This window comes from Heterodontus francisci, chromosome 38, assembly GCF_036365525.1.
Source record: "Heterodontus francisci isolate sHetFra1 chromosome 38, sHetFra1.hap1, whole genome shotgun sequence".
Taxonomy (NCBI): Eukaryota; Metazoa; Chordata; class Chondrichthyes; order Heterodontiformes; family Heterodontidae; genus Heterodontus; species Heterodontus francisci.
In genome coordinates, this window is record NC_090408.1 from 33,201,125 (window position 1) to 33,217,646 (window position 16,522).

The 16,522-nt window shown below is 42.3% G+C and overlaps 1 protein-coding gene across 1 annotated transcript in view; it reads left to right on the forward strand.

Moving 5' to 3' along the window:
- Nucleotides 1-13,247, forward strand: part of mrps11 (mitochondrial ribosomal protein S11) — a 34,322-nt gene extending 21,075 nt beyond the window's left edge. The window contains exons 5-6 of the mRNA XM_068018054.1: nt 737-802; nt 12,838-13,247. Of these exons, the coding sequence (XP_067874155.1) occupies nt 737-802; nt 12,838-12,945 (174 nt within the window). The 3' untranslated portion in view covers nt 12,946-13,247. The remainder of the gene's footprint in view (nt 1-736; nt 803-12,837) is intronic.
- Nucleotides 13,248-16,522: the final 3,275 nt, after the last annotated feature.

Here is a 16,522-nt window from a genome sequence, read left to right on the forward strand (position 1 = left end):
TGTAAGGTCCAGCAACAGAAACCGCGGTCATATTGGCACTGATTGTCCTGGTCACCTGCTGCTGTGCTACTTTCCTTGGGATCTCTGGCCCAAGCCATGCCTCGCTCCTCTGCCAAACTTCATGAAGTACTTCTACTGCTTCATCTGTGAATCACAGAGTGTTGTGCCCTGCTGCAGATCTCTCAGACATTCTTTAAAATTCAAGTTTTAAATTTCCTGACTGAACAATTTCGGGTGTGCTACTCCCTTTACACTGCTGCAGGCCTTTTAAATTGTACAGCACCTTTGTACCCCACTGTCCATCCAAATGATGAGCTCCCTATTCGAGGTGTTCATAACACCCAAAGCTTGCCATTAATATTGTAATCAGGCCGATGCCAGAAGCCACTGCAAGGTCAGCCCACTTTCAACCAAGTGGATACAGGGAAAATTTCCTTGCTGTTCTAACAGTACCGTATGATCTTTAATCGGCAGATGGGATCTTGTGCTACCAACTGAGCTAAGCAGGCAGTAACAGATTGGTTAGTGTTAGAGAGAAAAAAAATCAGAGGGAGATAATTTCAAAAGCTGCTGTTGCGCAACTCCAAGCCATATCCGAGCAGAATTGAATAAGGTGGCGCCGCTGATGAGGGAGAGCAGTAGGCAGGAGAGAAATAACACTTTTAAAAGCATAATCATTACTTTTAGAAAAAGCAAAATCCGAAATAAAATGTTGCTGTTTTTCTTTCGTTGGCAGAAAGCGACTGATCAGGGAATATCCTTTGTTCGTGTGGTGGTGAAGGGTTTGGGACCTGGCAGACTGGTGAGTTACAGAATTCAGACTGCTGAAATGGATCCTGCTGTTCTCTTTGCACCTCTTGATTGGTGTCACCCAGTGTGTCTCGTGCAGCAGCTCTGGTGTGAAGGAAAATGTTTCACTAACATATCCCTGAGATATTTGCTGTTGCTAGTTTTGAATAATATTTGTACTGAAGTGCTTATTGTAATGTCCACCAATGGACAAAGTAAAATGCAAGATTAACTCCATGGGTCTGTTCCAGCTGGACAGCAACCAAGCCTGATCTACACTGAAAAATAGTGAGTCCTAAGGACTTTGAAACAAAACTTATCTTGAACTAATATAGTCCAGGAACTGAAAATAAGGAATTGTGCATTGCACTGAAGATCTGTTGGTATATACTTTAAAATCTCACTGCAACCCTCTGTTTTCTCCACTCCTTTCTTGAATGTACTTCTTACTAGATGAAATTCTCCAGTACCTTGCCTGAGTGGTCATTCTGTATGCATAAGCTGTTCAACCACAAAGGACATTACAATGAAGCCTACTGCTGTCTTCCCTTGAGGTTCACATGTGCACTTGGTGATCTCTGATGGGGCCAGCAGCAGGCTTGGCTTGATGTATTCTGCAGTTGAATAGCGCTGTCTGACTTCCTCCTCCCTAAGTCCAGAAGCACTGGATAGCAGTCAGAAGTTTTCATTCCCTAACTCAGGGGTTCTGAGGTTAATTGTAGATATTAAGTGATCTTTTGCCACTGTTTCACATGGGCCATCTCGATTTCTTCATTGAAGCATGTATAGAATTAGAAAGAAATTAAGCAGACAAAAGTTTAAATCTCTCACATTTTCTGAGACAGTACTTAATTGCCAGACGTTTTGTGTTCGTTGAGGTGCGGGATGATATTGCTGGGGAATGGAACCATTTCCATTTATAGCATATGGTGTCTGACTTGTGAAAACCCTCGCCATAGGAACTGGATTGAGAAAATCTTCACAACCAGCAGAGAGGAAACTTTTTTTTCACATCAATCAACTTTAGATTTAAATATTCATTTTTGGGATGTGGGCGTTGTTGGCAACTATTTCCACAAAAAAGGTGGTCACTGCAGTCTGTTAACAGTGCTCCCACAATGCTGTTAGGTAGGGATTTCCATGATAGTAGTTTCATGCAACTGAGTGACTTGCCCAGCCACTTTAGAAGGAAATTAATCAAATTATTATGGGACTGGAGTCAGATACAGGTCATACCAGGTAAAGTTTCCTTTCTTAAAGGACATTAGTGAACCAGTTGGGTTTTTATGACAGCATTTTATATCCAGACATTTTTTTTAAACCAAATTCAAATTCTCAAACTCCCATGATGGGATTTGAACTCAGCATTATTATTACTCCAGGGCTGTGGGTTACTAGTGCAGTAACATTGACACTGCACTACCATATCCATCCAGTAAACCATGAAAAGCTGTCAGCTTGCAAACAAAATATTCCTACCAACACAGTAACCCGAACATTTGGTATCCTTTCCGAGTGATTAAATAATGGGTGCAAGGCTAAAAGGGCAGGCAATGGGACAATTAAAGAAACAAAAAAATGGGTCTGCACTGGTTCTTAATACAAAAGTTTAGCAAATGTAAAAAGAGAGCATTACTGAAAGAAACATTAGTTTTGTGTCGTGAAGGCGTACTTATTCTAGTCACTACATTCAAGCGTATTTATGATTTCACTAGAAATACTAAAATTATGAAATGTGGAAAATGCACATATTGGTCAGGGAGGGCATAGAATCACAGCTGCAGTTAACCAGTATCACCTGTGTCATCAGGGAGGGCTGCTGAAAGACACTAAATTATGCCACAAGGAGTGGGAAAGTTTAATGTAAGAAAGCATGAAGCAAGAAAATACATATGGCTCAATAAGCCTGTTCCCTACGCTCCCTGATGCCTCAAAAAGTTTGTTGAAGTCCCTGCATCCCTGAGAGAGCTTCTCAGAACGCTGCATGCAAACAGTTATTCATAATTATTATCCCACAGGCGTCCCAGAGATTAGTTCTTAGCAAATCAACCTGGAGGGACATTTATTTGGAAAACCAGACCTGATGCTGCATCTACTGCTGGCATTAGGCTGCTCACTGTATGATCTCACTGCTGTCTCCATGCTGAGTTTTAGTCTCTCCTTCCTGATGTAATCCTTCAAACACTTGATGTCCTCTAGTTTGTTTGTATAACTGATTTGTGGGATAATTGCTGGAGTTTGCAGTATGAAATTATGGAAATTTCAGTACAGGAGGAGGCTGTTTACCCCATTGTGCTTGTGCCAATGCTTGTTCCATTTTAGTGGTTTGTACGCTAATCACAATTACCTTTTCAATATTTTTCTCCAAGTGTTTATCTAATTCCCTCTTGGGTTTATTGGTATGAGAGCATTAAGACTGTGACAGGAGGCAAAATTGGGAGGTGAACTATTCAGAAGTATACTTGCATCGTGGATAGACAATAGACAGCTTTGGGTCTTTCTCTTCTATTTTGTTCTCTGGTATTTTCATCTGTGGTCTAAACGAGTAAAGTGCTGGAAGAGCAGGTTGGAGTGAACCCTGTTGCATGTATTCACTTCCAGGGAATATTAATTCCTGCACCTAAAATAAGTTGGCACAAGTAAAATAATTTCAGATGTTCTGGAATTCTTATGTTGTGGTCTACCAATTGGTTTTAGGCCCTGATCCAGCCCTTAGTCTTTTCTACCACATAAGTACTCATCGTGTAATGCTAAGATTAGGATTAGTAGTATGGGCAGTTTGAGGCCGATGTGAGTTGTGAGTTACTGTGGTCTTCCTGCTTGTTCTGTCTTATGGATATGTCAATCTGACCATGATGCAAGGTTGCATTTATAATTGTGTTTCATGTTACTGGGTGGATCTACAGTGCCAGGCCCAACAGTGATTGGGGGAGAGGTGAGGAGGAAACCACATGACATGGCACATGTTAATAAGTGTACACCGTTGGTCTATGATATTTCAAGCTAGGATCAGTGGGGCTCAGTAACTGTGTAAATTCTTACCTTGAATATTATTTGATGGTGACTCAGCTCTCTAGGCTAGAACAGCTCACAAACTGCAAATACATTTTTTGTTTCTTCTGTAGATAATTTGCCCTTTGCAGTCCCTGAGATGGTTCTGTACTTATTCACAGAGCCTTTGTTGTACAAATTTATTGGAAGATTTAATTCTTATTTGTAATTTAACAGGAAGTGTCGCCAGTTAGAGCTCCACTTTTCAGGGCTTGAGTGGCAGCTAGATTCATTACGATGCATCTGCGAGGTTGAGAGTTTCATATATAGCATGTTTCTGGATGTGGTCACCCTGCAGTTTAAGAGAGTGAAGGGCAGAGAGAGTATGGGTGACCACCAGGCGGATAATGCAGGAGTCCCCACTTAACATCTAGCTCTCCTACCAGTATTCAGTTCTGAACACTTGTGAGAGTGATGGTTCCTCTAGGGAGTGTAGGCAGAGCCAAGTTCATGGCATGATGGATAGCTCAGCTGCACAGGGTGGGGAGGAAGAAGAGTGGAAGAGCAATAGTGATAGGGGATTTGATAGAGAGGGGAACAGACAGGCACCTCTGCGGCCACAGACGTGGACCAGGATGGTATGTTGTCTCCCTGATGCGAGGGTCAAGAATGTCACTCAGCGGCTACAGGAAATTCTAAGGGGCGAGAGTGAACAGCCAGAGGTGGTGATCCATATCAGCACCAATGAAATAGAGGGATGAGGTCCTGCAGGCAGAATTTAGGGAGTTAGGAGAGAGATTGAAAAGCAGGACCTCAAAGGTAATAATCTCCAGGTTATTCCCAGTGCCATGTGCGAGTGAGTACAGAAATAGGAAGATAGAGCTGATGAATACATAGCTGCAGAGATAGTGCAGGAGGGAGAACTTTAGATTCCTCAGGCATTGGAGCAGCTTCTGAGGGAGGTGGAACCCGTACAAGTGGGACGGGGTGCACCTCAACAAGGCTGGGACCAATATCCTCAAAGAGGGTTTTGCTAGTGCTGTTGGGGAGGGTTTAAACTAGTTTAGCAGAGGGATGGGAACCTGAGAGTATATTCAGAAGGAAGAAAAATTGAAAATGGAAGCAAGAATTAGCATGTTTGGAAGGCAGAGGAAACAAAGGCTAGAAGGTTCACAACATGGGAGTTTGACGGTGCTAATTGGTATATACTTCAATGCAAGAAGTGTAGGGAATAAGACAGATGAGCTGACAGCGCAGATTGACACGTGGGAGTATGATATTATAGCTATTACTGAGACATGGTTGAAAGGGCAGAATTGGCAGTTCTCAACATTCCTGGTTACAGTAAGATAGAGAGGGGTAAAAAAAGAGAGGGATGGTTGCAATATTGATTAAAGAAACAATTATAATTGTGAGGAGGGATGCTATGGTAGATTGATTGTCAAATGAGGCCGTAGAGGTTGAACTAAAGAACAAAAAGGGGACAGTCACACTACTGGGAGCACACCATAGACCCCCAAACAGTCAGAGGGAGATAGAAGAGCAAATAAGTAGGCAAATCTCTGAGAAGTGCAAAATAGGACAGCAATAGTGGAGGATTTCAATCCCCTAATATTAACTGGGATAGAATTAGTGTGAAATGCACAGAAGGAGCACAATCCTTCACATTCAGGAGAATTTTTTAGCTAGTATGTAGCAAGCCCAACAAGAGGGCAGTTCTGGACTTAGTTTTAGGGAATGAAGCTGGTTAGGTGGAAGGGGTATCAGTTGGGGAGCACTTTGGTGGAAATGATCATATTTCAGTTAAATTTAGTGTAGTTATGGAAAAGGACAACGATAGACCAGGAATAAAAGTCTCAATTGGGGAAAAGTAAATTTTACTAAGCTGAGATGTAATTTAGCTAAAGTGGACTGGAAACAGCTACTTGAAGGTATGTCAATGCCAGATCAGTGGGAGGCAGTCAAGGAAGAGTTAGCGAGGGTAGAACAAGTATGTTACCTTAAAGAAAAAGGGCAGGACTAACAAATCCAGAGCCTCTGGATTTCAGGGGGCTTAGGAAGAGGATAAAGAAAAAAATGGAAGCTTTTTTTTTATTTCTTCTGTATCGTGTGATTGGTTAAACATTTACTTTCTTTTTTTTACTTATCTATTGGTTATTTGAAAAAGACCATAGGAGAGAAGTATCAGAAAGTATTTAACTCATAAATTTATATAAAGTAATTAACTAAGTAGAGATGGCTGGGCAGGTGATGTGCTGTAGCTGTATGATGTGGGAGCCAGCTGTCCCCATTGTGAACGGCAGGGACCACATCTGCAGCAAGTGTTGGTTGCTGGAAGAGCTCCGGCTCAGAGTTGATGATCTGGAATCTGAGCTTCAAACATTGCGGCACATCCGGGAGGGGGAGAGTTACCTGGACGTTTTGTTTCAGGAGGCAGTCACACCTGGTAGATTAAGTAATTCAAATTCAGTTAGTGATCAGGGACAACAGGGTGTGATTGCAAGTGAGGCAGGTAGGGAGATCCTGAGTTCAGGAGTGGAGGAGCCTCAGCCTTTGACCTTATCCAACAGGTATGAGATACTTGCTCCCTGTGTGGATGAGGAAAAGGGCTGCGGGGAGGATGAGCCAACTAACCATGGCACAGAAGGCCATTCAAGAGGGGGGAGCAAAAAGACAAGTGGTAGTTATAGGGGATTCTATAATTAGGGGGATAGATAGTATCCTTTGCAAGCCGGATCGGGAGTCCCGCATGGTGTGTTGCCTGCCCGGTGCCAGGGTGCAGGACATCTCTGACCGGCTTGAAAAGATATTGGAGCGGGAGGGGGAGGATCCAGTTGTTGTGGTCCACGTTGGGACTAACAACATAGGCAAGGCTAGGATGGAGGACCTGTTTGGGGATTATAAAGCACTAGGATCGAAATTAAGGAACAGGTCCTCGAGGGTCATAATCTCCGGATTACTGCCCGAGCCGCGTGCAAATTGGCTTAGGGATAAGAATATTAGGGAAGTAAACATGTGGCTAAGGGAGTGGTGTGGGAAAGAGGGGTTCCATTTCATGGGGCATTGGCATCAGTTTTGGAACCGGGGGGATCTGTACCGATGGGACGGTCTCCACCTGAACCGATCTGGAACCAGTGTTCTAGCGAAACGGATAAATAGGGTGTTCTCTAGGACTTTAAACTAGTGACTCGGGGGGGAAAGGGAAAACTACAGGGAGTATGACGATAAATAAAAAGGTAAGCAGCAGGCTAACATGTGCAGGAGGGTTTAGGTTCAAGGCAGACGATGAAAGAAGCAGAAAGGAAGGATAACTCAAGAGTTATTATTAGAGATGTTGGGAATCATGAGGGTAAGAAAGCTAGCATAAAGGCACTTTACCTGAATGCTCGTAGCATTCGTAACAAGGTTGATGAGTTAACGGCACAAATCATCGCGAATAAATATGATTTGGTAGCCATTACGGAGACATGGTTACAGGTTGATCACGACTGGGAGTTAAATATCCAGGGGTACCAGACTATTCGGAAGGACAGACAGGAAGGTAAGGGAGGTGGTGTAGCTCTGATACTCAAGGATGACATCAAGGCGCTGCTGAGAGATGATATAGGTTCTATGGAGAATGAGGTTGAATCCATTTGGGTGGAAATTAGAAACTCTAAGAAGAAAAAGTCATTGATAGGCGTAGTCTATAGGCCACCAAATAATAACATCACATTGGGGCGGGCAATAAACAAAGAAATAACTAATGCCTGTAAAAATGGTACGGCAATTATCGTGGGGGATTTTAATCTACATGTAGATTGGTCGAACCAGCTCAGTCAGGGTAGCCTTAAGGAGGAATTCGTTGAGTGTATCCGTGATAGTTTTCTTGAACAGTATGTAATGGAACCAACGAGGGAGCAAGCTATCCTAGATCTAGTACTGTGTAATGAGACAGGAATAATTAATGACCTCATGGTTAGGGATCCTCTTGGAAGGAGTGATCACAGTATGGTTGAATTTAGAATACAGATGGAGAGTGTGAAGATAAAATCCAATACCAGGGTCCTGTGCTTGAACAAGGGGGACTACAATAGAATGAGGGAGGACTTGGCTAAAGTGGACTGGAAACAAAGATTTTACAGTGGGACAGTTGACGAGCAGTGGAGGACTTTCAAAGCGCTCAGCAAAAGTATATTCCAGTGAAAAGGAAGGACTGGAAGAAAAGGGGTAATCTGCCATGGGTGTCTAAGGAAATAAGGGAGGCTATCAAATTGAAAAAGAAGGCAAACAAAGTGGCCAAAAGCAGCATGAAACTGGAAGATTGGGAAAACTTTAAAGGTCAGCAGAAAGCTACAAAAAGAGCTATAAAGAAAAGTAAGATGGAACATGAGAAAAAGCTAGCACAGAATATAAAGACAGATAGCAAAAGTTTCTATAAATATATAAAACGAAAAAGAGTGGCTAAAGTAAACATTGGTCCTTTAGAGGATGAGAAGGGGAATTTAGTTATGGGATATGATGAAATGGCCGAGGCATTGAACAGGTATTTTGTATCTGTCTTCTCAGTGGAGGACATTAATAACATGCCAGTAATTGACAAAGAGACGAACATAGGTGAGGACCTGGGAACAATCATTATTACGGAAGAGGTAGTGTTGGGCAAGCTAATGGAGCTAAGGATTGATAAGTCTCCTGGCCCTGATGGAATGCATCCCAGGGTTCTAAAAGAGATGGCGGGAGAAATAGCAGGTGCACTGATGGTAATTTTCCAAAATTCGCTGGACTCTGGGGTAGTCCCAGCAGATTGGAAAACAGCAGATGTGACGCCACTGTTTAAAAAGGGAGGTAGACAAAAGATGGGGAATTATAGACCGATTAGCTTAACCTCTGTAGTGGGAAAGATGCTTGAGTCTATCATCAAGGAAGAAATAGCAGGGCATCTCGATAGAAATTGTCCCGTTGGGCAGACGCAGCATGGGTTCATGAAGGGCAGGTCATGCTTGACAAATCTTTTGGAATTCTATGATGACATTAGGAGCAAGGTGGACAATGGGGACCCAGTGGATGTGGTGTACCTAGATTTCCAAAAGGCCTTCGACAAGGTGCCGCACAAGATGCTGCTGCAGAAGATAAGGATGCATGGCGTCAGGGGTAAAGTATTAGCATGGATAGAGGATTGGTTGACGAACAGGAAGCAGAGAGTGGGGATAAGTGAGTGCTATTCTGGTTGGCAATCAGTCACTAGTGGTGTGCCTCAGGGATCGGTGTTGGGACCGCAATTATTTACAATTTATATAGATGATTTGGAGTTGGGGATCATGTGTAGGGTGTCAAAGTTTGCAGATGACACTAAGATGAGTGGCAGAGCAAAGTGTGCAGATGACTGTGAAACTTTGCAGAGGAACATAGATACATTGAGTGAGTGGGCAAAGGTCTGGCAGATGGAATACAATGTTAGTAAATGTGAAGTCATTCATTTCGGTAGGAGGAACAGGAAAAAGGATTATTACTTGAATGGTAAAAAGTTGCAGCATGCTGCTATGCAGAGGGACCTAGGTGTCCTTGTGCATGAATCGCAGAAGGTTGGTCTGCAGGTACAGCAAGTAATTAGGAAGGCAAATGGAATTTTGTCCTTCATTGCTAAAGGGATTGAGTTTAAAAGCAGAGGTAATGTTGCAGCTGTATAAGGTACTGGTGAGGCCGCACCTGGAGTACTGTGTGCAGTTTTGGTCTCCTCACTTGAGAAAGGATATACTGGCACTGGAGAGGGTGCAGAGGAGGTTCACTAGGTTGATTCCGGAGTTGAGGGGGTTGGCTTATGAGGAGAGACTGAGTAGATTGGGATTATATTCATTGGAGTTCAGAAGAATGAGGGGGGATCTTATAGAAACATATAAAATCATGAAGGGAATAGATAAGATACAAGTAGAGAGGATGTTTCCACTGGCAGGTGAAGCTAGGACAAGAGGGCATAGCCTCAAGATTAGAGGGAGCAGATTTAGGACTGAATTAAGAAGGAACTTCTTCACCCAGAGGGTTGTTAATCTATGGAATTCCTTGCCCAGTGAAGTAGTTGACGCTTCTTCAGTAAACGTCTTTAAAGCTAAGGTAGATATCTTTTTGAACAATAAAGGAATTAAGGGATACGGTGGGAGCGCGGGTAAGTGGATCTGAGTCCATGAAAAGATCAGCCATGATCTTATTGAATGGCGGAGCAGGCTCGAGGGGCCGGACGTCCTACTCCTGCTCCTAGTTCTTATTATCTTATGATAGATACCGAAGGTTCAATACTACAGAAAACCTAGAGGAGTATAAAAGGTGTTGGAGCAAAATTAAAAAGGAAATTAGGAAAGCAGAGAGAGGGCAAGAAAAAGTATTGGCTAGGAAAATCCAAAGACTTTTTTTATAAATACATAAAAAAGCAAGAGGATAACTTAAGAAAGAGTAGAGCCTTTTAGGGTCCATAAGGGTAACGTGTGTGTGTGTGGAGGCAGAGGACGTGGGTATGGTTCTTAATAAATACTTGCGTCCATTTTCACAAAAGAGTGGGACAATACAGACATCGCAATCAGGAAGGAGGAGTGTGCAATGTTAGATGAAATTAATATATAGAGAGAGGAAGTATAGAGGAGTTTAACATCTTTGAAAGTGAATAAATCCCCAGGCCTGGATGAAATGTATTTGAGGCTATTAAACGAAGCAAGAGAAGAAATAGCAGATGCTCTCACCATCATTTTCCAATCCTTTCTGGCCACAGGTATAGTGCCAAAGGACTGGAGGACAGCTAATGTTGTACCATTGTTTAAAAAGTTAGATTTGGACCGAGTAATTACAGGCCAGATCTCAGTGGTGGGAAAGTTATTGGAAAAACATCTGAGGGACAGGATAAATCTTCATTGAGAAAGACGAGGATTAATCAAAGACAGTCAGCATGGATTTGTTAAGGGAAAGCCGTCTGACTAACATGATTGAATTTTTGAGGAGGTAACAAGGAAGGTCAATGAGGGGAGTGCATTTGATGTAGTCTATATGGATGTTAGCAAGGCTTTTGATAAGGCCCCACATGGCAGACTGGTCACAGTAAAAGCCCATGGGATCCAAGGCAAAATGGCAAGTTGGATTCCAAACTGGCTCAGAGGCAGAAAGTAAAGGGGAATGGTCAATGGTGTTTTTGTGATTGGAAGGCTGTTTCCTTATGGGGTTCCACAGGGCTCAACCCTCGGTCCCTTGCTTTTTGTGGTATTTAGTTTAGAGAGATAGCACTGAAACAGGCCCTTCGGCCCACTGAATCTGTGCCGACCATCAACCACCCATTTATACTAATCCTACACTAATTCCATATTCCTACCACATCCCCACCTGTCGCTATATTTCCCTACCACCTACCTATACTAGGAGCAATTGCTCATGGCCAATTTACCTATCAACCTGCAAGTCTTTGGCATGTCGGAGGAAACCGGAGCACCTGGAGGAAACCCACGCAGACACCGGGAGAACTTGCAAACTCCACACAGGCAGTACCCAGAATTGAACCCGGGTCGCTGGGGCTGTGAGGCTGCAGTGCTAACCACTGCACCGCCTTAGCAAAGATTTGGACTTGAATATAGAGGGTATGATTAAGAAGTTTTCCAGATGATACAAAAATTGGCTGATAATAAAGAAGAAAGCTGTAGACTGCAGGAAGATATCAATGGACTAATCAGATGGGCAGAACAGTGACAAATGGAGTTCAATCCGGAGAAGTGAGGTAATGCATTTGGGAAAGGCTAATAAGGCAATGGAACAGCCAATAAACGTTAGGATACTAAGCAGTATAGAGGAACAGAGGGACCTCGGAGTGCATGTCCACAGATCCCTGAAGGTGGCTGGACAGGTAGATAAGGTGGTCAAGAAGGCATATGTGATATTTGCCTTTATTAGCTGAAGCATAGAATATAAGAGCCTGGAGGTTTTGCTGGAAATGTATAAAACACTGTTTCGGCCACAGTTGGAGTACTGCGTGCAATTCTGATCACTGTAGGATAGGAAAGATATGATTACAGCAGAGAGGGTACGGAGATCTATGAGGATGTTGCCTGAACTGGAGAATTTTAGTTGAGGAAAGATTGGAAAGGCTAGGGTTGTTTTCTTTGGAACATAGGCTGCGGGGAAACTTAACTGGTGTATAAAATTATGAGGGGTCTAGATAGAGTGGATAGGAAGGACCTATTCCCCTTGGTTGAGAGGTCCATAACCAGGGGCATAGATTTGAGGTAGGAGGTTTAGAGGGTATTCAAGGGGAATGTTTTCACCCAGCGGATGATGCAGTGCCTGAAATGAGGGTTCTGCCTCCACCACCCTAACATTTAAAAAATACTTGGATATGCGCTTGAAGTGTCGTAACCTACAAGGCTACAGACCAAGAGCCAGAAAGTGGGATTAGGCTGCATGGCTCTTTGTTGGTCAGTGTGGACACCATTGTCTGAATGGCTTCCTTCCATGCTGTAAATTTCTACCATTCCATGGTTGTTACTCTGTATCTGATTAGTGTTACTGTGCCTCTGATTAGTATTAACACTTGTCCGATTGTTACTCTTCCAATTGATGCTACTTTATAATCTCATTGCTCTGTGTCTAATTGGTGTTACACTGTGTCCATTTGTACACTTCTCCCTCCCTAGTTTTCTCTCCTGTCCTGAAGGCAATAGCTCTAACTGGGGTGCAATTTCATGTCTGCCAATTGACCTTCATTTCTAAGCCGTGGCTTTAAGTCTCAACATGCTGATCATGTCCTCTCCTGACACAACCTCACGTGCACTTTCCAAGAGGTCACTGGATAGTGTTCAGGAGCAGGAACCCAATGGTTTTTCTTTCCCTCCCTAACCCAAAGGAACCAATATCCATTTAGTGTTCCTACTGCCACCTCAGGTGAGATCTGGGTGGAAACTTTGGACCTTCGAGGCAGAGCTACTGCTAGGATAAACTCACTGAATTATCAGGGAGCATTGTTTTTGATAGAATGTTAAAAAAAAATTTAAAAGAGGATGAGTGTAGCAACTTCAATGTTGTTTTCACCCCATTTATTTTCCATTGCAGTCTGCCATAAAAGGATTAAGCATGGGTGGCCTCCAGGTGGTTTCAATCACGGACAACACTCCTATCCCTCACAATGGCTGTCGACCACGGAAAGCCCGCAGGATGTGAAGTGTCACGATGTGTAACTAATAAAGAGGAATCAACAGGTCAACACTTATTCCAAAATGTCCCCATTCATCACATATCGACACTAGCAACATTCGAATGTTTGAGTTCAAATTAACCTGTTACCAGAGGGAAAGTATCGCAATTAAAACTGACTGTGCTGAGTAAATGCTGAGGGGCAATTTTCTATGTACGTATTGACAGCCCAGAAGAAGTGTTCAGTTCCTCAGCACTAACACAACTCACTGTAATGAGCACAAAAAAAATCACAAAAATTTGTGATAAAATAAACATTGTACAGCTTCCTGTTTTTTTCTGGTTATTAATTTCTTCATGGCAAATCTGAATGACAGTGCCCTTTTAAAGGGGAAGGTTGCGATATTAACACTGATAATTTGAAGAAAGATTTTAGACTGATTCAAGTTTCGTAGAAATGGATTAAAATCAGATTCATCCAACAGTCTGGTTTGTTGTTCACCACCCTGTGCGTGTGTCCAGCTGTAATCTGTTAATGTTCAATGTGTTCCCAGTGCGATTTGAATAGCAAGAAGAGCTAATTCAGCTCAGAGCAACATCATTCATATTGATTTCAGGTGGTGGTGTGAATGGCTTATTGTTCATCAAAAACCTTTATTATTAATTAAAGCTCATCTTTGCATTCAGCAGGGGAGCTGTTGACTGCAAAGATTCATTCTATCGCAGCAAACTTGCCACTTATATGCAAAACCTTCATAAATACATTAAAGATATTAATAAATGTTTCCTCCAGTTCCTAAATTACTGTCAATGATTTCAGTTGCAGATTAGATGATGTCCTGTTTCAGATGAAGCAAAGGATAGCAGCATTGGGACCACATTTTTGACCTTAAGTAAGTGTTAATTGTGGCCATTTAGTGCTGGTTGCTGCACTACACGCTGTAGCCACACAGTTCTGATGAAAGGTCAGCAATCTGAAAATTTAGCTCAATTTCTGTCTTCACTGATGCTACGTGATCTGCTGAGTATTTCCAGCACATTTTTTTTTAATCCAAACACCAAGTTGTAAAAGGGTCCAAGGACCCTGCTACCTGCTGGTATTAAGTCAATAGGCATGTAGTACCCAAGTGAGCAAAAACATTTCTGTTGTAATTATGTTCCAAAAACAACTACTTGGGATCTATGCTGAGTACCTGACTGGAATGCCAGTTTAACCATAGATTATGCTTTTACTGTTCTATTTTCTCGAGCATTATCTACTTTACTGAATTTATTTCCCAGTTTTAAAAAATGTAATAGTTTGGGTTAATATTCCATACCGTTGGCTGTAACAGTCCTACATGAAATGATTTGGGCAGTGTAAACCAATGTTCCTGCTAAGCTGTGTGGCTATGCAGTAGCCTGGAAGGTACTGTGCAGGCCTTATTCTGTGATAACGCTTGTGCACTGCTGGGCAAAAAGAATTAAAGGGACTACGAATTTTAAAATCTAGCTGTGCATAACAACTAAATTTTAACTGGAACATTGATGTCACCCCCAACCACAATTCAGCAGTGAACAGGTAATGCGGGAAATGGAAAAATGCCACACGAGTGCAATCGGAGCATTCTTGTGAGATTGCTGGTGCAGTGTAGACCATATAACAGTGCAGCACCTGAGGGACCAAGTAAACAACCCTCTCCCCCCCATCGCCCCCCCTGAAAACTTTACCATCAGATGCTTTATAAAAGTGTTTTGTCACTTGTACTCCTGTAGAGAAACATTCTGAAATTATTCAAGTATTATGTTCTGAAGAACAATGTCACTGCAATCATTGAATTTGGTGTTTACATAATGCATTTTTCATTTAGCATTATGTCTGCGTAATTAGTACTCACTTTTGAAATGCTCACTGTAAAGTTTATAATAGCGGCTTAATAGCCAGAACAGCAGCTTAACTCATTCTCCTTGTCCTTTGTATTTTATATTCCTGTGCTCCCCCCTCCCCCAAACATGTATTTGCCTAAAAAAAAGGAAATAAAAGGGCAAGGATCAATTTACTTAGACTACAAAGTGCACTTAGAGCTTTTCATCCTGTCTGTTCCCTGATAATTAAAGTACCTTTTCAGCTCATGTTAGGCAGACTGTACTTGAATACCTGGTGCACAAAATTGCAGAGTAGGTTTTAGCTTTACAGACAGCCAATGCACCCACAAAAAAAGGTGCTTAATGTTCAGTGAGCTTTTAATGTACTTATGGTTCCCATTTCACAAACAAGCAGTACAAATATTTAAGTGAATATGCTTCTATTTCAGATTTCCAGCATTGGCAGTTTTCGTTAGCTCTACTATGCTCTCTGTTTTTATTTGTTTACTTTAATTTTTTCCCCCCTTATCAACTTTAATCCCTTCCTCTCCAAAAAATGCTGACTTGTGCAGTTTTGTTCCACTTGAACCCTCTGGCAATCCACCCAGTTGGCCACTCTTCGCATAAGAGCCTAAACGGAGTATCCTCGGCCTATTCCTCTGTGGAGGCCATCACATCTAAGGCAAAGTTCAACTTGTTTCCAGACATACTTTCCAGCAGGAGTGGGAACCCAGGCCAATTTCCTCCTTCCGAACCTCTCCTGGTACAGCAGTAGGGGCAATGAGGGAATTTATATTGTCGTCATGACTGTACCAGGTCAAGAGAAGTTAATTCCAGAATAGTTGGATCTCCTCCCAGTCTCTGTAAAACGATTCAGGGAAATGGGATGAGACATTTCTAGTTGAAGAGCTGGCATGAGGCAGGCTTAATGCGTAAGTCTTTCTGGGCCTCTATGGATAAATACAACAGGCAGTGCATTCACCCACTGAACCAGAGGTGCAACAGATGTTATTTATAATTAGCCCAACAAACCTTTTTAAGTATGAAAAAATTCACTGCAGAACATGGGAAAATTCAGTGTAAATTTTGTTTTAAACTCTTTTCATCAACTAATTAGCTGTGTTATGAATGCTGGACTTTGTAATATGATTGTTTTAAAAAGGACAAGACAGAAATCTCGGTTTTCAGGACAACAGGGAACACAGATCAAAGACAAAGGGGTAACATATGAAGAACAATGGGTTTCATCCTCCCAGACTTTCAGATTGTAAAACTCGGGGTCAGTGATTTTGCAGATGCAAATGTACCAGGGCAGCTGTTAACACCTGGAAACAATGGAAGGCCCAGGTGGCTCTGTGTAATTGGACTTTGAATATTGGTACAGAGCCATAAATTTCTTTTGAAGACAGTAAGGCTGTAAGAGAAAAAAACAGCAGTTGTGGCCTCCAGAGAAAGAACACCTGCTCTAAGAAGCCTGAGACAGCAAAAGGTTGTGAAGACTTGAACCTGTTATTAAAGCTGAAGGTTGCGGAGAAGTAGAAGACCAGCGGGATCACCATGCCTTATTCACTGATCAGAAATGCTCAGAGAAGTAAGCGAAAAGGACATTGATTTTTGAAATGGTCTGGGAAATCCAACCCATTGCTACTGGGAGCAGTTTGCGAATTTTAATCGCAAAGGATTTCACCATCAAAAAGGACTGTAATGTATAAGTGTGGTGTGAGGTTTTCAAGTATTTTAATAAAAGAAAATACCTTTC